At 34.8% G+C, this 24,687-nt stretch overlaps 12 protein-coding genes across 12 annotated transcripts; 6 read left to right on the forward strand and 6 right to left on the reverse strand.

Annotated features, from left to right (window-relative positions):
* Positions 1–334: 334 nt before the first annotated feature.
* Positions 335–895, reverse strand: RET3 (coatomer subunit zeta; the record flags this gene model as incomplete). The annotated part of the gene is made up of 1 exon (XM_071053888.1): positions 335–895. One exon carries the CDS (start codon positions 893–895, stop codon positions 335–337), a length of 561 nt encoding a protein of 186 aa, XP_070910300.1.
* Positions 896–1,731: 836 nt separating this feature from the next.
* MGM1 (dynamin-related GTPase MGM1) lies at positions 1,732–4,407 on the forward strand (the record flags this gene model as incomplete). The annotated part of the gene is made up of 1 exon (XM_071053889.1): positions 1,732–4,407. One exon carries the CDS (start codon positions 1,732–1,734, stop codon positions 4,405–4,407), a length of 2,676 nt encoding a protein of 891 aa, XP_070910301.1.
* Positions 4,408–5,091: 684 nt separating this feature from the next.
* On the reverse strand, positions 5,092–5,304 carry RPB10 (DNA-directed RNA polymerase core subunit RPB10; the record flags this gene model as incomplete). The annotated part of the gene is made up of 1 exon (XM_071053890.1): positions 5,092–5,304. The coding sequence occupies one exon, from the start codon at positions 5,302–5,304 to the stop codon at positions 5,092–5,094; it is 213 nt and encodes a 70-aa protein (XP_070910302.1).
* Positions 5,305–7,168: 1,864 nt separating this feature from the next.
* NPT1 (nicotinate phosphoribosyltransferase) lies at positions 7,169–8,461 on the forward strand (the record flags this gene model as incomplete). The annotated part of the gene is made up of 1 exon (XM_071053891.1): positions 7,169–8,461. The coding sequence occupies one exon, from the start codon at positions 7,169–7,171 to the stop codon at positions 8,459–8,461; it is 1,293 nt and encodes a 430-aa protein (XP_070910303.1).
* A 564-nt stretch (positions 8,462–9,025) lies between these two features.
* PTP2 (tyrosine protein phosphatase PTP2) lies at positions 9,026–11,071 on the reverse strand (the record flags this gene model as incomplete). The annotated part of the gene is made up of 1 exon (XM_071053892.1): positions 9,026–11,071. One exon carries the CDS (start codon positions 11,069–11,071, stop codon positions 9,026–9,028), a length of 2,046 nt encoding a protein of 681 aa, XP_070910304.1.
* Positions 11,072–11,807: 736 nt separating this feature from the next.
* AIM41 (Aim41p) lies at positions 11,808–12,380 on the forward strand (the record flags this gene model as incomplete). The annotated part of the gene is made up of 1 exon (XM_071053893.1): positions 11,808–12,380. The coding sequence occupies one exon, from the start codon at positions 11,808–11,810 to the stop codon at positions 12,378–12,380; it is 573 nt and encodes a 190-aa protein (XP_070910305.1).
* Positions 12,381–12,667: 287 nt separating this feature from the next.
* RNJ42_03730 (uncharacterized protein) lies at positions 12,668–13,621 on the forward strand (the record flags this gene model as incomplete). Its single annotated transcript, XM_071053894.1, has 1 exon — positions 12,668–13,621. One exon carries the CDS (start codon positions 12,668–12,670, stop codon positions 13,619–13,621), a length of 954 nt encoding a protein of 317 aa, XP_070910306.1.
* A 385-nt stretch (positions 13,622–14,006) lies between these two features.
* On the forward strand, positions 14,007–14,684 carry SAS5 (Sas5p; the record flags this gene model as incomplete). Its single annotated transcript, XM_071053895.1, has 1 exon — positions 14,007–14,684. One exon carries the CDS (start codon positions 14,007–14,009, stop codon positions 14,682–14,684), a length of 678 nt encoding a protein of 225 aa, XP_070910307.1.
* Positions 14,685–14,813: 129 nt separating this feature from the next.
* Positions 14,814–16,070, reverse strand: STE4 (G protein subunit beta; the record flags this gene model as incomplete). Its single annotated transcript, XM_071053896.1, has 1 exon — positions 14,814–16,070. The coding sequence occupies one exon, from the start codon at positions 16,068–16,070 to the stop codon at positions 14,814–14,816; it is 1,257 nt and encodes a 418-aa protein (XP_070910308.1).
* An 860-nt stretch (positions 16,071–16,930) lies between these two features.
* On the reverse strand, positions 16,931–18,334 carry RUD3 (Rud3p; the record flags this gene model as incomplete). The annotated part of the gene is made up of 1 exon (XM_071053897.1): positions 16,931–18,334. One exon carries the CDS (start codon positions 18,332–18,334, stop codon positions 16,931–16,933), a length of 1,404 nt encoding a protein of 467 aa, XP_070910309.1.
* A 293-nt stretch (positions 18,335–18,627) lies between these two features.
* Positions 18,628–21,291, forward strand: RFC1 (replication factor C subunit 1; the record flags this gene model as incomplete). The annotated part of the gene is made up of 1 exon (XM_071053898.1): positions 18,628–21,291. The coding sequence occupies one exon, from the start codon at positions 18,628–18,630 to the stop codon at positions 21,289–21,291; it is 2,664 nt and encodes an 887-aa protein (XP_070910310.1).
* An 83-nt stretch (positions 21,292–21,374) lies between these two features.
* On the reverse strand, positions 21,375–24,017 carry STE13 (Ste13p; the record flags this gene model as incomplete). Its single annotated transcript, XM_071053899.1, has 1 exon — positions 21,375–24,017. The coding sequence occupies one exon, from the start codon at positions 24,015–24,017 to the stop codon at positions 21,375–21,377; it is 2,643 nt and encodes an 880-aa protein (XP_070910311.1).
* Positions 24,018–24,687: the final 670 nt, after the last annotated feature.

The raw sequence follows: 24,687 nt of genomic DNA on the forward strand, positions 1-24,687 counted from the left end.
ACTCATTTCAATTGATGCGTATTTTTTTTTTTATAATGTAGAAATAAATAATGTAAGAGAACTTTTTTATATTATCAAATATATATGAAAAATATTATACATAACTCCTTTATAATCTTTTTGAAAACTTATTATTTACTTTACTCGTTATTTTATCTTAGTTTCATTTTAGTTTTTAATATAGCAATCTATCTCTCTCTACTTGTAGAAGATCTCAATCTATAAAAAAGGATACTAAAGAGAACAAGCGTACATTAATTTTAATATTGTTATTAAAGATATTTTCTATTTATATTCTAATATTTTTATTTTTTTTTATTTTTATTCTTATACTTTACAAACCCTGTTGAAATCTTTCTTGTAGTTTACTCCTGGCAAAGCCCCAAGCACCCATTATACCTTTATCTAGATCCAAGTTCAACTGTGTATCGTTCTTAGGTGGTTTGCTGACTCTAGCAGCAATTGTGCTAGGATCAGTCTCTAAAATCACACCATTGTCCACAATTTCATCAATGGCTAACAAAACCATATCGTAGTGTTCCTGAATGTTTTTCTTGTCAATACCAGAGTTTAGAATTAAGTCCAGAGACCCCTTGAACGCAGAAAATACTTGCTGCAATACAATCTCATTCTCTTCCAGAGAGCCAATTAGGTACAGCGTAACATCAATGTATTCCTTGTATAGAACCAAATGATCCTCGAATAGTAGAATCTCCGAATCCTGCTTATGTGTCTTCTCAAAGAGTTCTTTCTCAAAACTCCGTTGCTTCTTCAAATTCTCAAATATACTGTCTGAATGACCACCAGGTGGAACATAATACTTGGAGAATACCCGCTCTCCTTGTCCGTCAAGGATCAGTATAGCCTGAACTGAATAGAGTGATAATGATGACATTTGATTTATATTTGATGGTTTCTTTTTCTCTCCTTTTCTTCTCGAATGAAATACAGAAAACTAATTTGCCTTTATCGTAAGTACCTGATATTAAAAGAACCAAATCGATATTTACTAAAACCGTTTCAACGATTTGAACCTGAATAAAGGGCACGTTAGGCTATTAAAACAACGCCAATTACCAATTTTCTCTCTCGCTCTGCTCTCTCTTTCTTTCTCGATATCACAAAATGTACTTATATACGTAAGAACAATGTGATACATTATTTAATAAATTAGTTATAAATAACTTCATTTAACATATAATCTTTTAATTTATACCGACCATCACACAATCAATAACTTATACACACATATATATTTTCCAGTTTGAACTAACAACTCTGCTTCTGCTCTTGATAGAGATAAAAGAGTACTAATTAACTTTTTACATTAATTTGTTGTTGTTGGTACAGCAGTGTTAAAATGGCGCTGTAATGTATATTTGATATCAAAAAAAAAAAAAAAATTACTAAAGGGTAAAATATTCTAATATAGTTTTATGAGTGGAATTGAGTTCTATTACTTCTTTTAATATAGCACGTGACATATATGTATATGACGATAATTTCCTTAATATTTGGGAAAACGGCAAGGGTTTTTGTTAATTAATCAAGGGCATCTATCAATCTTATATTACTGGATATCAGATGTGTGATTTATGGGATGATAAAAACAAGAATATTTATTTGAACAAAGAAAGGTACTACAACATTTCATTTAATCTTTTAAACTAATCACTAACTACTAGTCATTTATTGTAAATAAACAGACCAAAAAAAACAACAACAACAAATATGATGAACTCTGGTTTGCCTTTGATCAGGCGTCAGATCTCTACATTAAGTGGTACCAAGATTATGAACAGGCCAATGCAACATATGGTTCTCCGAAGGCTCTCTATAGATATGCAGATGCTTGGAAGGTTAGAGCCCGTACATCGTATACTCTTTGAGTCGATACGATTTCACCACCAGCGGTTTACGCCGTTCCTGATATGGAACAGTAAGAGAAATATCAGTATCCTTCCAAAGATTGTTGGGAAAGTGGTGCGGATACCCGTGTATGTTGGTGGTGGTATGGCAGCTGCTGGGAGTTATATTGCATACAAATTAGAGGAGGCAAATAGCTATACGCGGGATAAGCTAGACAGACTGAAGGATTTTAGCGATTCTATGAAGGACAAATTTGGAGCATTCTGGGAACAAGATAATAGTGGAGGAGATGGTTCAGGATCAGGTGGTGGAGATGGAGCGTTGCCCACTGCTGCTTTGATTACAACTCTTGTTGATGATGAAGAAGACGCTAGTCGTCAGAAAGACGGCGAGAAAGGTGATGATGATGATGACGACGAAGAATATGAAGAGGCTGATAATACACAAGATGATATGGTTAATTTAACAAAGCAAATGATAGAAATACGAGCAATATTGAATAAAGTAGATTCATCTTCTGCTAACTTGACGCTGCCCTCTATAGTAGTGATCGGATCTCAGTCTTCCGGTAAATCTTCCGTATTGGAGTCTATTGTCGGTAAGGAATTCTTACCAAAGGGTACCAATATGGTCACCAGAAGACCTATAGAGCTAACGCTTGTTAATACACCAAATACAAATGAAACCACTGCTGATTTTCCCTCTCTTCGTGTATATAATTTGAAGGATTTTAAGGAGGTGAAAAGAATGTTAACAGAACTGAACTTGGCTGTTCCTGCTTCTGAAGCAGTATCTGAAGAACCAATCCAGTTAACAATAAAATCATCATATGTCCCGGATTTGTCGCTTGTTGATCTACCTGGGTATATACAGGTTGAGGCTGCTGATCAGCCAACTGAACTGAAGTCTAAAATTCGCCAACTCTGTGACAAATACCTGGCTGAGCCAAATATTATACTAGCTATATCTGCTGCAGACGTAGATCTTGCCAATAGTTCAGCTTTAAGAGCTTCTAAAGTAGCTGATCCTATGGGGTCAAGGACTATAGGTGTTATTACTAAGTTAGATTTAGTTTCACCGGAGATAGCAAGAAAGATTCTAACCAATAAAAAGTACCCATTGATGATGGGTTATGTAGGTGTTATCACAAAATCTCCACCAAATTCCCACATGCCTGCACTTTTTGGCGATTCTTCATCGCAAAACTTAGGTGGTGTGTTCGGAAGAAGGAGGGAAGCAATCAACAAAACAGATCCAAATTTGAATGCATCTCAAAGTTTATCAAAGCAGTTTGAAAGGTCATATTTTAAGGAACATAAAGATGCGTTCGCAGATTGCCAGGTATCTACCAAAAGACTAAGAGAAAGGTTGATCAAAATATTAGAAATTTCTATGTCAAATGCCCTTGAGCCTACCTCTACCTTAATTCAACAAGAACTTGATGACACTTCTTACCTTTTCAAGGTTGAATTTAATGATAGACAACTGACCCCAAAATCTTACTTACTAAATAATATCGATGTGCTAAAACTTGCAGTCAAGGAATTCCAGGAAAACTTCCACAGAAACGAACTAAAATCTATATTAAAGGCAAGTTTAGACCAAAAGATACTGGATTTCCTAGCCTCGAGATATTTTAAGGATGAAAATTTGGCAGAATTAACCAACGGTTCGAAAAATATAAGTGACAACGAGATGTTGTATTGGCACAAGAAACTAGAGTTAGCTTCTTCTAGTCTAGTTAAAATTGGAGTTGGTAGAATGTCTACCATGTTAGTGACAAACTCTATTTTAAAGGAACTGGACAATATATTACAATCTACACAATTGAAGAATCATGAATTAATTAGGGAACTTGTCACCAATACTGCTATGGATGTGTTGAATGCCAAATACTACTCAACTGCAGATCAGGTTGAGAACTGCATCAAACCTTTTAAGTATGAGATTGATTTGGAGGACCGTGACTGGAGCCTTGCAAAGAAACACTCATTGCTACTAATCAAGGAGGAATTACGTCAATGCAATGAAAGATTCGAAGCAATAAAGAATACTATTGGTAGTAAGAAATTACAGCATGTAATGAAGTATTTGCAGCAAGATCCTACAAAACAAGAAACGCTAGGAATGTCAAAATTACTATTAGAAAGAGGGTCTGAGGCTCTGTTTTTGGATAAAAGAGCATCTGTACTATCTTTTAGATTGAAAATGTTGAAAAATAAGTGCCGTTCAACTAGTGACAAGGATAGGTGCCCTGAAATATTCTTAAGCGCTGTCAGCGAGAAGTTAGCATCAACTGCTGTTTTATTCTTGAATGTGGAATTATTGAGTGATTTTTTCTATAACTTTCCAATCGAGTTAGACAAAAGGCTTAACCAATTAGGTGATGAACAGATTGAAATGTGCGCTAAGGAGGACCCAAAGATTGCAAGACATATAGAGTTGCAAAAGAGAAAAGAACTGTTAGAACTCGCATTGGAAAAGATCGATTCCATATTGGTATTCAAGAGGTCCTATAAAGGTATGAAGAAGCAATAATCGAAAAGTCTTTCTTTTTTCTATACGTAAAAAAACAAAAATATGTATTGTTGACCTAAAGAGTAAATAATACAATCACTTACTTTTAAATGAATATTCGTTATTTAATGAGACTTCTACGTATATATTGAAAAGTGGCGTTAAAGATTAAAATAACCGATAAAAGGAAGATCTATTAATTTGACATATTGAAATAATTTAAATATCTTTAGTAAATACAGCAGCATATAATTATAGCTCAGAGAAATATATTTGAGATTGAAATGGCATCTTTATCATAAATTATATTTATAAAGTAAGTTTCACAATAGTCAATCCAAGATAGTAACTAAATTTGAAACGCCTCCCAAACATTGAGTAATATATTTTCTAAACATAGTTTTCCGCATTTTTTTTTTTTATATCAGTTCTACTCATAATCAAATTAACAACTTTTGACGTTCAGTTATGATATCCAATTTATCCTATGACATTTTGTAATGAAGTTCTATTTTTTTCATATTTTTTCATCTTCCTATATGAAGCATTGGTAGGGAAAACGCCGTTTCGCTTTCATCACTAGGAATTTTAATGACAAAGGGCTTTAGAAAGTATTGTACAGTTATTATAATAGTAAAAAGAATGAAAACCTACTGGTTTATTGTTATTTTTATTTTTATTTTTAATTTATTTTTGATCTTGTTCTTAATCTCTCTTTTCCAAAGGATTGTATCTCAAGAACTTTTCGATCAAGTCCACATGGGTCAGAATCATTCTTCTGCAACAGTATCTCTTCAATCCCAAACGTGATAGAGCGGTACCTTCATCAAGTTCATCCTCTTGCAACATGTTCAAATAACTCTCCCATTTGTCACCAACAACTTTACCACAAGAAAAACACCTCACTGGAACAATCATTTTATTTTTCTTCTATATTTATATCAACACCTAAACAATCCTACCCTCAACGAATTCCACAAAATCCACTAGTATTGAAAGAAGTATATATTTAACTGTAATGAAATATATCAAATTTCTGTAATACCACTCTATTAATTGAGCTCATCGCCATTCTTGATCATCCCACCCATTGAAGAAAAATTAAAAAAAAAAAAAAAACTGAAAAAAATTTCAAACTCTCGTCCATGGTTATATCACCTGATATTATCAGAGTGAACGATAGGTCACGTATAATAGTAATACATACGGAAAGTCACATGCCATAAGCGGCTATTACTTTCTTATTTTCAATTTAGATCTTTCATTTGACGGTTCCTATATAAAAAATATGAATAATTTATGATAATATCTATTGTTATATAAATAATGACAAGTAAATCGACGTATATCTACATAATCAACTGGTTAGTTAGTATCCTTGCATTCCAGCTAGAATTATTAAGTCTTCTTCCAAAACAATTAAAATAAAAATTATCTTTTTCCTTTTTTGGATTTGATTGAACAATTGTAATTTTCTAAGAATAACAAGCTACAAAATGAATCAATTTAAGGATAATATTTAGTTATAAGTTTAAGAATAGGAATATATTATGTACCTGTTCTTATTTATAATGTAGAATATTAATACTAACCCCCGCTATCATTCTGCTTTTATGATAAAATGACGGAAATTTTACATTTTTTACTGACACTGTTCCTTATTGGATGAACAGAAAATATTACTGGTTTTTTTCTGAAAACAAAAACTGACTTTCCTGTCGTCTCTCAATTATTTGTTTTATTGAATTCTATATGATATTCGGACAATAATCAGTTTCGATAAGAGTCACTATAATATACTACCTTTTTTTTTATCTATTTCAGTTTGGTAAAAGAAGAGACGAAATTCGGAAAATTGCCCTATAATAAAACAAGAACACTGTTGTTAATAGTATTAGCCTAAGAAAGAAAGAAAAATTAGAGATAATATGCTGGGAAGAGTCAATATTTTTGCTCAGGAGAAAGATAAGCCAGCATCAGAGATACGCCATAATAAAAATCAACAGTACTTACATTTACACGTGATCCGTAATAGAGAGCATTTTTCATTTTGCTGTCTTTTCTTCCTTGTTTCTTTTTTTTTTTTGGTTGCTTTTTTTTTTTTCTCCTGGCTCGGTATAATTAAAGAAGTGCCTTATACATCCATTCCACTTTGCTGTGGCAGGAGAAGGTGGGAAGAGGAAAAAGATGTATTTGGTAATCCGAACGTTAAGTTACTAGATTGTGATACGAACTCGGAAATTAAATATGCAAAATGTCGGGCACTTTCCCGAAGACTGAATAGCACGGTTTCCTTTTGTGTTGCATCGCATTTACTTTCATATGGGATATTTCCTGCCCACAAAGTACTAAATTGTAAATATTCTTGCATGAGTTTTTGACTCTTTTATGTCATTATTGTTCGGAGAAGACCGTTAATCCTAGTGTTGTCTCAATATTATTTAAAAGGCTGAAATAATTTTGATTAAGTTCTTTTATTATTGAGTCAAAACTACTTACTTTAATTCCTAAGAATTTTTTTATCCTTTTATTTTTTTTTTTTGCTTTCAGATTTGGTATTTTTATTTTTATCTAATACAAGACTAGAAAACAGAAAAAAATTTAAAACAGAAAGAACTAACAAGTAATAAACTCTTAACGAGTAAAACATTATTAATATTAAAAAAATATTTTGTTTTCCGATTAAACTATTAGAGAATACCCAAACATAGACTATTGAATTTAGTATTACTACCAATAACGTTTGCGAACAGTATTAATAGAAGAAAAAAATTGTTAAAAAATGACTACTAAACCTGTTATCACCTCTCTTCTGGATACTGATATGTATAAGATCACTATGCATGCAGCAGTTTTCTCAAACTTCTCAGATGCTCACGTGGTTTATAAGTTCACTAACAGAACTAGCCAGTTCCAATTTAATAAAGCAGCTATTGATTGGATTATCACTCAGTTCAATATGCTAGCTGACTTACGCTTTACTAATGAAGAAGTGGAATATTTGGCTCGTGAGATACCTTACTTGCCAGCTAAATACCTACATTACATCGAACAAAATTTTTCCCTAAAGCCTAAAGAGCAAATAGAGATGAGTTATGAGCCTGTAAGCGGCGAAGAAGATAAATATCAACTTCATATCCTAGTCAAGGGGTTGTGGGTTGAAACCATTTTATATGAGATTCCTATTCTGGCGTTGTTATCTGAAGCATACTTTATGTTTGTAGATAACGACTGGGATTACTCTAATCAAGTTGAAAATGCCAAAGCTAAGGCGTTACAGCTTTTCCAAAATAATTTGCCATTTAGTGAATTTGGTACTAGACGTCGCAGATCTTTCAAGACACAAGATTTAGTGATGGAGGGTATTATGAACGCAGTAAAAGAAGACCCTGTTAACTACAGACCTCTATTGCTAGGTACTTCTAATATTTACTTTGCTAGAAAGTATAATGTCAAACCTGTTGGTACTGTTGCTCATGAATGGGTTATGGGTATTGCCTCTATTACAGGGGACTACCCAAATGCCAACAAAAATGCCATGGAATATTGGGTTGAAACTTTCGGAGGTGAACATGCAGGTCTAGCGTTAACTGATACTTTTGGCACAGACGATTTCTTGAAAACCTTTAAGCCTCCATATTCAGAATATTATATTGGTGTAAGACAAGACTCGGGTGACCCAATTAAATACACTGAGAAGATTGCACATCATTATCATGATGTTCTAAAATTACCTAAATTTTCCAAGTTTATCTGTTACTCTGACTCCCTGAATATCGAAAAGGCTATACAATACGGTAAAATTGCACATGATAATGGAATCAAGGCTACCTTTGGTATTGGTACTAATTTCACGAATGACTTCCGTAAGAAATCGGATCCATCAACTAAAAGTGATCCGCTGAATATAGTTATTAAATTATTAGAAGTAAATGGAAACCATGCTATTAAAATATCTGATAATGTCGGTAAGAATATGGGCGATCCAGAAACTGTCAAGATGGTCAAGAAACAATTAGGTTATGTTGAACGCCACTGGGCTGGTGGAAATGAAGCACATCGTGCATCTGCATGAAAATTTTTGTAGAACATTAACATCCATTTAACGTAATTGTTCTATGAAATTTTTACTGATTTCAGTAATGTTATAATATTTTATATCTCAGAATGAAGAACTATCAAATTAGTGCTATATTTTTTACTTGTTTTTTTCTTTTTTTTTGTTTGTTTTAATTTGAAAATTTATTTTGATATCTTCACGTCTTTATGACATTTTAATAAATACTTATATTCACTTATATTATGCAAACATCCTCCTTAATTGCACATATATAAATAATCAACATATTCGGTTGCCCTAATAAAGAATTACAACACGCCATGCCTAAAGATTACAAAGTTTAATGTAAAATTAAAGATGAGTTCTAAAATATGCTATGGAGTTAGTAGGATTTATAAATAAGTATGAATAAATACTATATATTAGTTCAAATAATATGTTTTCAAAACACATTAACAATTAGCTAATATGAGGCACTGGACTTAAAATGAATGTAAAAAAAGGAACCATCATGAACGGGGAATAATATCTAAAGGTCATATCTAAAGGTAGTTGATCATATCAAGCAGTAATTGATTCTCATATAGCTTTGCCTATCGCTCCTTTGTATTCTTCACTCGAGAAATATTCTAGAATAGATTGATAACAAGCAATATATTGTGTAAGATTCTGAACCATTGAAACCCTTTGCCTTCTTAACTCGTTAACAATAATAAAAATCAAGTCCTGAGGGATATGCCATACATCGATTTTGTTTGACTTGCTGGTTTGGTCTGACAGAATATTCATTAAAAAGTCTAACGTAATGAAAACTCCTGTCCTTCCGCAACCAGCCGAACAATGAACTAAAAGAGGGTTGGTCTTAACGATCTCAAGGTAATTACCATCATTTGTTTCAAGATATGACGAGTATTTGTTATCATCATATGTGCCTGTTTTTAAATCTGAGATTAATCGCTCAGAATCTATTGTCAACATTGACTTAATACGATGGAGTTTAAAAATATCTTTCATCTCAATGCCACAAGAATCTAGCCACTTTTTATACTGGACCTGATATACTACCATGCTTTCTGTTGTTTTATCAAACTTCCTTACTTGAAATACCCTCAAAACACATCCTGATAAACCACAAACATCTTCAAAAACATCCGTTATATCTATTCTGAACTTATGGCAAGTTTGATCATTCCAATAAATATCCCATTTTTTTAGATCCAACTCATCATCCGAATTTAACGATATGATAACCTTCACCTTAGAAGTCGAAATTACTTTCCAGAAGTCATCAACTGTCGATGGAAGAGGTGCTTGAGTTGCAATATAGTGAAAATCTGGATTAATTTGCGGTAATGATAAATAACTTGCATTAAAATAGTCGTTAAATTGATGGTTGCCAGATTTAGGTGTCCTAGAAATAGTTGGGCAACCCTGGAGTTCTCCTCCACCTCCGAAATAAGAGTCCGTATCTTCATCCAACTTATATGGCGACTTCATAGTCGGGAATGTCATTTTAACGTTAGTATTTGGGGAAGGCTCCAGTTTGACCCTAGTATGTTCATATGGTAAAATGTTGGAGTATCTGTTCCGATGAATAGATTGAATACCTTTTGAAATTTCATAATTATTAAGTGGCGTTTCAAGGATATCGCTATCTGTTTCCATAGATGAGGAAGAGTTCGAAGATGGAGATGGTCTTACATCGATATCAGGTATCACCAACCTCAACTCTTTTTTTCCAGTGTGTTGTTTCTGTTTAAATTGTTTTTGTAGGTGAGTTAAAGAATATATTTTTGAAGAGCCTGCTCTATCTTGTGTATAATTTTCCGTTATGCTGTTCTGGTTGTTCGGGCTATTTTTATCAAAGCTCAGACATCTCTCTAACCGTTTTGTTTCCATGTTTTCTAATAGCTTAAAGTTCTCGTAAATCTTTAATAGAATCACATCCTTATCATTAGGGCTCGCATAATATCTCAGCCACTGTGGCAATTTCTCGGTATTCTCAATTTTTGGAATCTCCAGCGAGAAGTAAGTCTTCAAGGAGTTTGGGGTGTATAGTAAGGTATCGTTATTCTTCTTGAAACTGTTTACAAACACATCTCTTTTTGGTATTTTCAATTTAAGACTCAACCTACGCTTCTTCGTAAGAGTCTTCACCGGCATGAAATGCATATTCTCAAGATCACTGGCTGAAGATAACACGTACATCTGATCTGAACCATTCTTGCTATTATTATTAATACTTGAATCCATGTAGCTGATAAACTTGTCTATAAAACAATAAGTCGTCACAAGGCAGCTGTGGAAGCTAGATACATTATCGAAAAATACCACAGTCTTACTCTTATGTATCAAATCCATCAACGTCGCCTTCCGCTCCTCATCAAGAGCTATATCAATAAGCTTCTGGAAACCATACACAGGCCGTTTTACCAAAGTCGTAGGCAGCTTTAGACTCACTTTCAATACACTCTTGTCCTCATTCTGCATCAAAAACTCCTGATGGGAAGAATCCAGATCGAAAACTAAAACAGGACACACTGGGCTCGAGAATAAACCCTCCCGAACAGTCTCCAAATTCTTACCAGTAAGATCAACAGTGGCACCCACCGCACAACGAGCCATACTTCAGTAAAAGTTTCTTTGATGAAAATCTATAAATAGTATTTTTTGTATGAGTCTTTACTTTCTACCACCCTATTTTATTTTTTTAATTTTTTTTTGATATTTTTTTAGTATGTATAATATTATGATCCTTTACTTTTCTTGTATTTTTTTAATGTGGTACTGCTGTTAATATTGATTTATTATATAACTTTAAGAAGTTCATATATGGTAATACTTTATATACCCCTTGCATTTAAACACCATTGTTGCACAGCGGTTTTTTTTTATTTTTTTAGAAGTTTTTTTTAGAAAATTGAAATTCTTGGGATCTACGCCTCTTAGGAAGCTAATTTAAAAATGCATCGTACGGCTATTTCTACGCAATTAATTACTAATTTATTCAAAATTCAGGGTCCAGTGTAAGTTTAAATGGCTTACGTAATGGCTAATATAACTATTAATATGAATAAGTTTTCTTGGAAGTGAACTATGTTAGTATCTAGATATTGACCTATATATAAGATAATTATATTGATATGATCTTGATTGATAATTGAGTCGCATTGAAAAATATACTCACAAGAGACGATTAATTTATGTTATGTTGTGAAAAATAGTAATTTATTATATTAATATAAATATTTAAGGGTGAGCATATTTACAAATGAGAAGTGGAATCTGTATTTGAATTAATTTTGAAATTTTTTTCATATTGACTTGGCAAAGAGCAATATTTTAACAAAGTTATTTAGTGATGTATCGTGTTTCTAGCCGTGCTTTTGGTGGTGCTTTACGTTTTGGACATTATAATGGTATCAGGTACAATGGTGTCAGGTACAACAGTGTTTATTCCACTTTGATGACAACTCTTAAGCAGGACATGAAGGATGCTATGGTGAAGAAGGATCAACTAAGGAAGACTGCGATCAAGAGTATTATGTCTACAATTAAGAACAGCGAGATCGATATGAAGAATAAGGAATTGGATGCGTTTGCCTTACACGATGCGTTTACTAAAATGGTCCAGCAACGGACTGACTCGGTTAAGGATTACGTTGCCAACAAGCGTCAAGACCTAGCTGACAAGGAGAACCAGGAGATAGAGGTTATCAGCAAGTATCTGAAGGATATACCTGTGGCATCAAAGGAAGATATTGAGAAGAAAGTGGTTGAGTTTTTAGAAGAACTGAAAAAGAGCGAACCTGACTTGCAATTGAAGCAAATATTTTCCAAATTCGATTGGGATAAGATTACCAATGAGTGGAAAGCATCTCAGAAGGCCATAAGGGCAGCAATTGTATCCCAATTTAAGACAATATTCAAGTGAGAAAGGATTAAAAAAAAAGACTGTAATGTCTTTACTTCTATATTTTATGTATTCGTAATAGTTTCAAATAGAGAGTATTTATCTCTAATGTCAATAGTTATATGTTACTATCAATTGGAAAGGTTCGACCGACACCTCACAATGTAAACTCTAAAATAAGCCTGACACAAAAGTAATATTTCAAAATGAGAATGTATTACACCTCTAAAATGTATTATCTAGTGGTTATTGGTAGCTATTACTTCTTTAGTCATACCAATGTCGTAAACAGAGGAGATGGTTAAGCTATGTTGTTCATTTTAGGATTATTTATAGCTAGCCTATTGAGCCTGTCTTTTGCAAAAAATGATCATCAAAAGATATATCTGACTTTAGATATTGACGAAATTAATGATGTTATAAAACTTGAACCGAGTTCTCTGATCAAACACAATATTTTCGAAACCCTTAATACGAGATCTGAGATTATATTCAGCAATGCAAATTCGCAATATAGATTTGTTAATTTGAACAAACTAGAGAATTTTATGTCCCTTGTTAGTTCACAAAGTGCGCTTTTAAAAATGTTTATATTAGAGCCAGAACTATTCATAAACAGCAAGAAGTTCTCAGAGGTAGAGGTCATACTAGAAGAAATTTTAAGGGAAAGCGTTGAACAATTAGAAGAACGTAATGTAGACAATAAAGAAACCAATGAGGCGGAAGTTATAGAATTAGATGAAATAGTAACTTCGAGAGCACAAAGGGAGGTGACTCTTGAGAACTCCAGGACCTTGTTGGTTTACCCCTCTGGTATCATGATGTCGGAACCATCTAAGAAATACCATACTCAAAATCCCCACAGATTTGAACTCCCCACAGAGGAATTGAACTCAGCTACCGTAGTACTAGAAAGGTCCGTTTCAATTAGTAATGTTGCCAACAGTGGGATTTTCGATTGTATAGGAACCACAACATTTAACTTTATACAGTCTCCTAGATGTGCTGACTCGGATTGTATTTCAGTCACATACTACCCAACTAAGAAAACTGTCCTACCGAAACCTACCGTTGTAATAGTTCCAAGCAATATAACTGCCATGGAGACACATACACAAACGCTGGATAAATTTCCAATCAATACTATTCTCTTCGAGAGAGAAGACGGTAGTTCAAGGGCCTACATGTTAACTATAGGATGGAACCACTTACTTGTGATACTATGCGCTCTTATAATATCTATGATTACATTTATAGTTTAGTAATTTAATATCAAGCCATATTGAGTTACTATTATTAGCATATATATAATATTCATCCTATTTTCCCACTAAGTATGAAAATATTTCACATGACTGCCGTTTCCGCAGTGATTTCTACGTAAAATGTCAGCCTCGCTACATTTGGTTTCCTTCATATTTGATTTAGAAATGCGATGAGCTCGGTAGTCTTGATAGGAGCTTAGCAACTAATTACATGGTTTTTGGGATAAACCATTTAAGAAGTGAACTAAGCAGAATTTGTGATACAGATTAACAAATTAAACAAACTTTAGTGTATCATATTTTTTTTTTTTTATTATTATTTTTTTTCCATTCCTATTTTGGTGTTAATATTATATACATAAGTACTGTCTTTCTAATATAAATGAATGGGGTGCTTAAAGTGATTTTTAGAATCAAGACTCAACAAGCTATACTATTGGATCAGGCACCAGTAGAAAATGAGCTTCCTTTACGTCAGTGGAGAATGGAGCTGGTAATGCTAGATAAAAATGGTCTAGAGGTGCCTGCTAATATATTGTCGCATGTGACATATCACCTACACCCAACTTTTGTGAAGCCTAAAAGGAAGGTCATTGAACCACCATTTGCTATTGAAGAAGTTGGGTGGGGTGAGTTTGATTTGCAGCTAGTATGTAAAATAAAGGAAAACTGCGGTACTATAAAACTCTTGCATGATTTATCATTTTCTGAAGATGCATATGCTGTGGATTTCGAGGTTCCAATACCATATGGACATAACCAGCCTTTTTGTTCGTTATTATCAACTCATTTCGATTTAGATTCATCTAAGAGGAATTCTGTTAAGAAGGTGGTCGAAGAACTTCCTAAATGGGTTAAGAACATTCCTAAAATGGATGAGGATGCAGTACAACTGTTTCTTCAAAAGGTTTTGGCGAACCCAGCAGTGAAAAGTTATGTGAATAAGAAACAAAAAAATGAAGAAATTGTACTTTGTCTTAGTGAACTGCCTGAAGAGCTTCTGTTGAGTCTTGATTCGTTTATGAGCCAGTATGAACCCAGAAAAGAGGTACTTCTTTAAAGTTGATTGTGAGGAATTAAAGATGATATATGTAATTAATGATATTGTTAATTCCTAATGAAATATACTCTAATCATAATAGTGGTTAAAGGTAAGAAATGAGAAATATAATAGTCGTAACAAATTTATTTATGACATATATTTCGGAGACCAGAGTTTGAGATATTGATCCCAAGAACCTGTGCATATTGCAAGACCGTCTGGACTAGTCCGCACTCCGCTAAATTTTTGACCTTGATCTTCTAACGTCCCTACTACTTCTCCTTTCAAAGTATCCCAAATAATGCAGCCAAGGTTTATGTAGCAAGCATACATTAATCTGCCTGAAATACTGAAGTCTAAAGACACAACCCCTCTATCCTCAAAACAATGTGAGAAGAGTGATATTGGGGTCCTAGGAGAGCTACTGCTACTACTACCCCACTTCAGTTCTGTGCTTGATATGAATGTATGCTCTTTTTGCCTGGAGGAATTTGGGTCGTTAACAGAGTATGAAGCAATGGGGCAATCTGCTCTCATATCAAATAAAACCACCGTACCCTCATCATTTCCAATCGCTATAGAGTTTTGGTCTTTAAAATATTGTATGCAATTCACATCCCTTTCGTTGATAGCAAAGTGTTGAATTGCCGCTGCTGATCGGGTATCCCAGAAATAGGTGTATCCATCAGACCCACAACTTGCAAATGTATCTGTTTTCCCTGAAACCGGTTTAGGTACTGTTAAGGCCAAAACGTCTCCAAGATGATTGGAATATTCACGAATTCTTTTAGATTTATTAATGTCCCACAATGCACAAGTCATATCCCCACTAGATGTTACGACTTGTGGTTCGTCAATAAACTCCACTCCTGAAATATATCCTGTATGTCCCTTGAATATTGCAACAATATGCTGGTTAATTGGCTCTGTTGTCGGAACTCTGTATATTGTGCAATTATTGTTAAGACCAGCACTTGCAGCTAGTTTCCCTGTCGGTGATAGTGCTGAAGATAGGACCCATTTAGACTCAAGTGGTATAGCGTTCTTCTTTAAACCTGTTTCACTGTCCCAAATGATTATATAACCATCTTGACTCGCACTAATTATTTTTTTAGAATTCTGACTCCAGCTGAAGTCTGCTATTTTGTTTTTGTGCCCTTTTAAGACATTCAATGGCTTAATATTGAATCGACCTTTTGCAAGGTTAGGAATATCCTTTGCCATGTGGCATAGATCGTTATCTCTCTTCTTGATCTTAATTTGTTCTAGCTGGGCATAAAGTTCTCGAGTTTCTAATCGAGCTTCGTTAATCTGGTCCTGGATTTGCGACTTAAAACTTTTATATTCTTCATTTTTGATGTCTAAATATTGTGAGACAATATGTCCACCTGTTAACGGTCTCATTTAACTGGTATGATCTTATTAAAATCCTTATGAAATCTATTTTGAGAGATGTCTTTGTTATCAAAACCTATAAACGGTGTTAAAGATAAAGATGTTGAGCATCTGAACGATATTATGGGATATTTATATATTTATGGAGTTCTATTTCCAGCCTAGTGATGTGATAATGCTCTGTGTGCTCCATTGTATTTAATATTGACCAGTATTTCATATTTTTAAGGGTCACATATAAGATAATAGTCTCCGAAGTATATTTTATACTCATTTAAAAATGGTTTACTTACGTCATTCTATTGTTTACGTTTTATTTGAATTTAGTTTCTTTTAGGAGAGCATCTTATTGGTAGGTTAACTCTTTTTGCTTAACTTAGTTGAGGTTATAGCTGGAAGTCTTTCCAAATAAGGTGCATGAGTATATGGACCAATTAATTAGTTAAAAGTTTTATTGTATTTCGTGGCATACTGAATTCCTGCTATGTGAGGTTGATCGTATTTTGAGGCTCTTTTTTGGACTCTTCAACGACATATTTGGTACCCATCTCTATTAAGTAAGGACTAAACAAAGTTATTATTTATCTATAAAAAATTTAAGGGCAGTCTTGATTTTACTTTCAATATCTATATGCGTACATATTAATGTTGTGTTCAATAGAGGAAGCCAGTATGCCCATTCGACTGTTTACCCTTTCTTGAAGTCCCATTTATGATGTCGAAGCATTGTGATTATTAATGACGAAAAGCTACACATTAATATTACTACAATCACTTAAGGTTGGTAAGTCTTGAAGTTACTAAAGTTCTATTGTTGTGTTTATATTTTAATTATACAAGTATTTGTAGAGATTTTATGCAGAGTGCGGTTATTTCTTCTCGCTTTCACGTTCAAGGAAATCCGTCCACATAGCGACAAAACTTTCCGTTCTAGAAGGTGTCTTCTTGTTCCCATCACTGTCTTGTCCAGCAGTGAATATTAACCCTGCTTGTCTTTTTTTGTCGTCATCCCAATTCAAGAAATTCGATAATAGTTCAAGGACTTCGAATTTTCTAGGGTCAGCTCTAGGAATGGATACGAAGGATATTAGAAGATTAGAGATCAACTCCTTGTCTACAGATTCAGAGTCACTTGATTGTTTTAGCATTGCTAGAGCTTTAGTTAGATGTTCGTTAAGAACAATAGCTTCATGACGGAGTTTGCCAATTTGTAAAGCATGTTCTTTGGATTCTTTTTCGAATTTCTCTTTTAGGGTAACATCTTCTTTCATTAGTTCTAATTGCTTCTGAAGGTCTTTTATCTTATCTGTTTCAGAGTTTTTCGCTTCTATTACTTGGTCTAACTGTGATCTGAGAGCGTTTATCTCTTTATCCTTTTCCTCTAGTTGTTCCTTACTTTTTTTATCACTTACATCTAACTGCAATTCCATATCATTGATATTATTTTGCAATTTTATCTTGTCCTTTTCCAGATTCTCTATATTTTGTTTCAGGTCTTCTCTTTCTTCTTTCATGGCACCTATGTCTTGATTGTTGTTATCAACTACAACTAACAATTCCTGGACCTGGTTGTTTAGCTGTTCCTTCTCTTTTTTCAAATGATTAACTTCAGACTTTGAAATTTCGTTATTAGCATCTACTTGTTGTTCTAGTTCGTGTATCTTGGTCTCATACTCCCTCAGTTTATCAACGGAACCCTCTTGTTCATTCTCAAGATTCGATAGCTCCTTATTCAGAGAACTAATTGTTTCTTCGTACTCTTTTCTCTCATTACTTAGCTGGTTTACTTTATTCTTCAATGTTAGGTTCTGAGACTCGTACTCGCTTAGTTGCTCCTTTACTACTTCCAGTTCTTGTTGGGCTTCCTTCATCTTGCTGAAAATAGTCTTCATCGACGCTACTCGACTCACTAAAGTCTGATATTGACTCTCAAGTCTGTCACGCTCCTCTTTAATCTTCTCATATGCACTTTGAATGTCCTCCTCTTCTTCACAGCTTTCTTCTTCTCTTTCAGCAGCCTCAGAAGCCTCTCTACTCTCCTCTACTGCCGCAACGGCTTCTTCAGCCGCTGCAACGGCTTCATCAACAGGTTCCTCCTTGCTCTCATCTTCTGGTTCCTCCTTAGTCTCTGTATTGACAGCCTCTGTTTCAATTGGCTCCTCATCCTTCATCTGTTCTTCAGTATCAGGAACTACGCCAGCATCGGCTACGTCATCTTCAACCTTCTCCGGCTTCTGCTTCTGTGCTTTCTTCCCACTTTTCTTCTTAGCCATCACCAACGTTTAACAATGGGCACCTAGATCAAAATATTACTCTAATGGAATCAAAACCCTTTATTTAGCCCTCCCTATCGAGATATAGTCTTCAACAATCAATAACTATAAATTATCTTTTCATCCTAATTCTCGATTTTCGATATTAAGGCGTCTGGTGCTGAGTTTAAAAAAAAAATGCTGAAAAGAGCAATTGGCATCACTTCTTTGAGATGTACTAATTTGGCCAAGGAATCACAATTGATAAACTACAGAACCTATATAAACCGATAATAAATATATCTGGTAGTACAATGGTTAATATCACTGATTTCTTCGGTGGGAAGAAGAGTGCAGCCAAGGCGAAGCCCAAGAAGGCTCCGGAGGTGATAGATCTCGAGGACGACGATGATCTGCTGGAAGAGATTGAGAAAGTTACTGAGACGAAACCTGAAGTGAAGGAAGAGTCGAAGGATGCAGTGATGCGTGAACCTCGAGCATCCAAGGTGGATACCAAGGTCAACAAATCGGCAACTAAACAGTCTTCACCTGTTAAGAAAGATTCTAAGCCTGAGTTGATGAAGGAAACTCAACAACCGACACCAGTGAAGAATGAAAACATAACTGCAATGAAGAAAGAAGCTATACCACCCGCACTCAAGAAAGATATCAAGCCAGAAATGAAAAAGGAAGAAGTTAAATCTGATATGACTGCGCAAGATGTCTTGGATACGATCCCTAGTGTAGATTTGGATAACGTTCACGTCAAAGAAAATGTAACTTTTGATTTCAAAAACCGTGGTGGGAACGAACAAGAATCTGAACCTATGGACACTGATTTCCCTGAAGGAAGGCCCAACTGTCTATTGGGCCTAACGGTTGTATTCACTGGAACTCTTCCAACTGTAGAGAGAGGTGCTGCTGAGAATTTAGCTAAGAGATATGGTGCCCGTGTGACAAAATCAATTTCCAAGAAGACATCGGTAGTTGTTCTTGGTGATGAAGCTGGTCCAAAGAAATTAGAGAAGATTAAAGAACTAAAGATCAAAGCCATTGACGAAGAAGGATTCAAGCAGTTGATTGCTGGAATGCCTGCTGAAGGTGGTTCGGGTGATGCAGCTGAGAAAGCCAAACTAAAACTTGAGGAACAAGAGAAACAAGCCATCAAGGAAGCTGAAGAGATGGAAAGAGCTGAAAAGGAGAAAGAGCTGAAGCGGAAACAAGAACTCGCCAAGAACAAGAAATCAGGTAATGTTCCGCTAAAACAAGAAATTAGAGAAGAGGATAAGTTATGGACCGTTAAATATGCTCCAAAAAATCTACAGCAAATATGTGGTAATAAGACCAGTGTGAATAAACTGAAGAATTGGTTGAGCAATTGGGAAACTAATAAGCAGAACGGGTTCAAAAATGCTGGAAGAGATGGAACGGGTATCTATAGGGCTGCTATGCTGTATGGACCTCCGGGTATAGGTAAAACAACTGCAGCTCATTTAGTAGCCCAAGAGTTAGGTTACGACGTTTTGGAACAAAATGCATCAGATGTACGTTCGAAGAGCTTACTAAATGATGGTGTGAAGAACGCTTTAGATAATTTCTCGATTGTTGGTTTATTAAAGAGCAATAGCGGTCAAACTAGTGGTTCGAATGGCTCAAGATTTGTAATCGTAATGGACGAAGTTGATGGTATGAGTGGTGGTGATAGAGGTGGTGTTGGTCAGCTAGCTCAGTTCTGTCGGAAAACATCAACACCATTGATATTGATTTGTAACGAAAGAACACTTCCGAAGATGAGACCATTTGATAGGGTTTGTTTGGATATCCAATTCAGGAGACCAGATGCTAATAGTGTTAAAGCTAGGTTAATGACAATAGCCGTTAGAGAGAAATTCAAACTCGACCCTAATATTATCGATAAATTGGTTCAAGCCACAAGAGGAGATATCAGACAAATAATCAATTTACTTTCAACTGTATCCAAGACTACAAAAACTATAAATCATGCGAATATTGCCGATATTTCATCTGCATGGGAAAAAAACATAGCACTAAAACCTTTTGATATTGCCCATAGATTGTTAGACGGTAGCATTTATACTGAATTAGGCTCTCAAAGATTTACACTAAACGATAAAATTATGCTTTATTTCGATGACTTTGATTTTGCTCCACTAATGATACAGGAGAATTATTTGAATACAAGACCATCAGTTTTAAATAAGGGTCAAACTCATTTACAAGCTGTTGCAGAGGCAGCCGATAGTATATCGCAAGGTGATCTTGTCGAGAGAAAGATTAGAAGTAGTGAACAACTGTGGGGTTTATTACCATTACATGCAGTTCTGTCCTCTGTTAGGCCTGCCTCCAAAGTTGCTGGACAAATGGCTGGAAGAATAAACTTCTCTTCTTGGTTGGGTCAAAATTCTAAGATGGGTAAGTATTTCAGATTACTTCAAGAATTGCAATATCATACAAGGTTGAGCACATCTGCAAATAAATTTAGTTTTAGGATGGAATATATGCCAACATTGAAGAGAAAGTTACTGAATCCGTTAGTTAAAGAAGGGGCCGACGCTATAGATTCCGTAATTGATCTACTAGATGAATATTATCTGACAAAAGAAGACTGGGACACAATTATGGAATTTATGGTTGGACCTGATGTGACAGAAGCTTTAATAAAGAAAATTCCAACTGCTGTAAAAAGTGCCTTTACAAGGAAATACAACAGTATGACACATCCTGTTGCTATATACAGAACAGGAACTACAGTCGGTGTTTCTTCAGGTTCCAGAGAAAAACCTGACTTTGAAGATGTTGTGGATGCAGATGATAATGTGCCGGCCAACGATGAGAATACTCAAGATGATAACGATTTAAAGAAGGATAAATTGATTAAACAAAAGGCAAAGCCGAAGAAGAGGGCAGCTGCCGGTGCTAAAAGTACAGCGACTAAGAAAAGAAAAACAAAACAATAAGCAAATAAAATGTCTATCCTGTTTGTATTATATATATTACAGACCATATAAAAAGTAGTTTATGCATGCAATTTGTCAGTGGGTTAATCATAGGCAGCAGAATGGAATACAACAGATAACCATTCGTATAGCTTAGTAAACAAAATTTTTGTTGCATTATTGTGACTTATAGAATGATCTGAATTTGGGAATATGTGCATATCATAGTTTGAAATACCATAACCATTCAGTTTATCAACAAAAGTGAGCGTATTCTCTATGTGTACATTGTCATCCGCAGTACCATGTAAAATAAATAGTCTAGAGATCTTCTCGAACGATGATATTTCGGTTACCATAGCCTTTTGGTAGCCTTCTTTATTTGAGTCTGGGGAGTTCATGAACCTTTCAGTGTAAATCGAATCATAACGTTTCCAATCTGTTACGGGTGCAATTGCAATACCATACTTAAAGAGGTTACCTGCATCGAGTTCTATAGTTTTCAATGTTGTATAACCGCCATATGACCAGCCCCATATAGCAACCTTATCAGTATTAATGTGTTCTTTATTTACCTCGAGATACTTCTCCACAGTAGCAACAACATCGCGGGGTTCCCAATAGCCGAACTTCTTTTTCGCCCAAGATTTGAAACCCCAGCCCTTTCCACCAGTCCCTCTGGGTTCGATTTGCAGTACTATAGTATCAAGACCTTCGGCTACAGCCTGTTCGAAAGAAACAATTGACTTTGTATTATAGGTTTTCGATCCAGGTCCACCATAAACACTGACAAGAAGAGGGTATTTTCTCTGAGGATCAATTCTAGAAGGTTTTATTTCGATATAGTTTATTTCAACACCGTCATTCAGAATTACTGATTTATAACTAGTAATGGGAAGATTGTAAGTTTCTAAAGTAGTTTTTAGTGTCGAAGCATCCGATAAGTTTAAGACATTTGGATTATTTAAAGTCTTTTCAAAATCAAGCACATCGATTAGTGGCCCAGCTTTTACTGATAATGGATTAGGTCCGAGGTATTTCATCTTAGCATACCTTCCACTTTTACTGATCTCAACTTCATAATAATCAAGCTCCTTACCTGGATTTTGTAAAATAATTATGTGTTCAGGGTTAGGTTTCAGAGATATTTCAGCAGCATATATATGTTGAGCCATAGGATGGGCACGATTAGCCGTGAAGAAAACTCTTAGATTTTCATATTCGAAACCTACGAGGCCTGAGACCTCCCATTTACCTGTTGTTAATTGGATGCCACCAGAGTGGGATTCATGGATTCTAGGAAAATAAAATATATGATTGTAACCATTTTTATCAGGTAGAATATCAAGGTAACCAGTATCTTTATTTACATCATTTGGTGGTACTTCTATTATATCGTAACTTTTCTCTACCCAACCCTTGAACGATTCCATATTTACCTCTTGCATCAAATGAACCTTATTTTGAGAGGTATCATACACTTTAGATTTGAGTATGTTAGATTCCCTGTCAGATACTTTGTATAAGAAAGAGTCAGAAGAGATAAATTTCCCGTAATATAGGATAGGAGACTTCAAGTCCTCATCTATAGTTACAGAATATAGAACTCCTTCTAATAGATTGAAATAAAATAGTTCAATTGTTGGGTTCAAGGTTCCTGGCGTAGGATAGCTTTCAAATACTGTTTCTCTATTATTACCGTCGTTTATGTACTCAATTGGGTATTGATCAACACCAGTGTCATTTATCTTGGCAAAGATAAATTTCGAGTCATCTGGAGCCCACCACATTGGAATGTTAGCCGATAAAACTTCCTCTTCATAAATCCAGTCGCTACGACCATTGAAAATATTGGCAGAACCGTCATTAGTAATTCTTCTAACAGATTTTATGGAGTTAGAAGGAGTAAAGTATAGGTCATTTTCGTGATTGAAGTAGATAAAATTGAAGTGTGGTGAAAAAAGAGCATAGTACAATCTTGTCGATTTCCCATGAGGACCAATAGGTGTTATATCACCATTATCTATATTCAGTATCCAATAGAGAGCAGTGCTGGAGTGTCTATTTTCACGTTCTAAATCAGTGGCAAGAATGGCCAGTGTCATTTGATAGTTATACTCTACTGTCGAAACAGTATGCTCTTCCCCATCATATTTGAACGTCGTCTTACCGAGCTCCTTCTTGTAATTCTTGTCATACAACTGTTTAGCAACAAATTTAGATTCACCATGCTCTTGTTCTACAGTAAAGTACAAACCGGGGTCTTCCTCCTGGTTTTTGATCCAATCAGGTGGGTTGATGAAATGAAATGTATCTTCATTGATCGAGAAGTCTCCAGCAAACACATTGTCCATGGTGAACACATTTCTTCTATCCTGACTCCAACTGACACTCCCAGTATTAGTACTATCAGCTCCATTGCCATTACTATCATCATTGGTGGCACTATCGGAAGCAATGGGCCTGCCATTGCTCTTACCGGTATCGAGTTCATGTCCATTTGTGTTACCCCTCAGAACAAACATACTGCCCAAAGATGCAATCACTACAACACAAAGTAATATATATGCGGTCAATCTACTCCCACCAAACCTCCGGTGCAGATACCATTTGCTCCATTGCCTCATGGCACCATGTCCCTCACTTACGGGCTCCTCATCATGCCCTTCAATGTCTTCAAATCCAAACGTCTCTTGTTCAACGTCGACCATCTGACTGTTCTTCCTCCTATGAGTACGGGTGTCCATGATAGTGATATTGACCTGGGCTTTTCGGTTACTTTATTTTAATTCCTTTAAGTAATTCTATAGTTGATGGGCTTTTTCAGGTTCCTGCCTTTTGTGGCTTATTTCGGAGTGTCCTTCATGTAAAGACTAATTACAAATTACAGTTTAAGTAAGATGAGAGAGTATTTTTCTTATAAATAATATTTCGTTATACAATTCAATACATCAGCAGAATTAGAAAGAAATAGAGGGCGTAAAGAGTAAAAAGAGTGGGGATTTAAAGAGAGAGGTTCTGTACTTATATTATATGTAGAAGGGGCGGAGTGTAAGTAGAAGACTTTGAATCTTGAGCTATTGTCTATATATATAATAGCAAAGAAATATATATAGTATGCACATTAAATAGAATAGTTAAAACTAAAATTAAATAAAAAAAAAAAAATTAAAAATTTAAAATTTAAAAGAAAAAAAGAAATTTAGCGGGAGAGGGAAAGGAAAATTTCCTTTGGACGATCACAAATTTCATATCAATATTGAACTCAACAAATACAAAACATAAGTTGTATTTAGGATCGACTTTATGAACAGGAAAGTAAAGGTGGAGATTGGAAGTACTTAGGGTGGTGGAAATAAGAAATTAAAATATAGAAAACAGCAGGATCGAAAATAAGCAAATTATTTCAAGGAAAGG

Source organism: Nakaseomyces bracarensis (genome assembly GCF_045282275.1).
Source record: "Nakaseomyces bracarensis strain CBM3 chromosome Unknown Scaff12_0, whole genome shotgun sequence".
NCBI lineage: Eukaryota > Fungi > Ascomycota > Saccharomycetes > Saccharomycetales > Saccharomycetaceae > Nakaseomyces > Nakaseomyces bracarensis.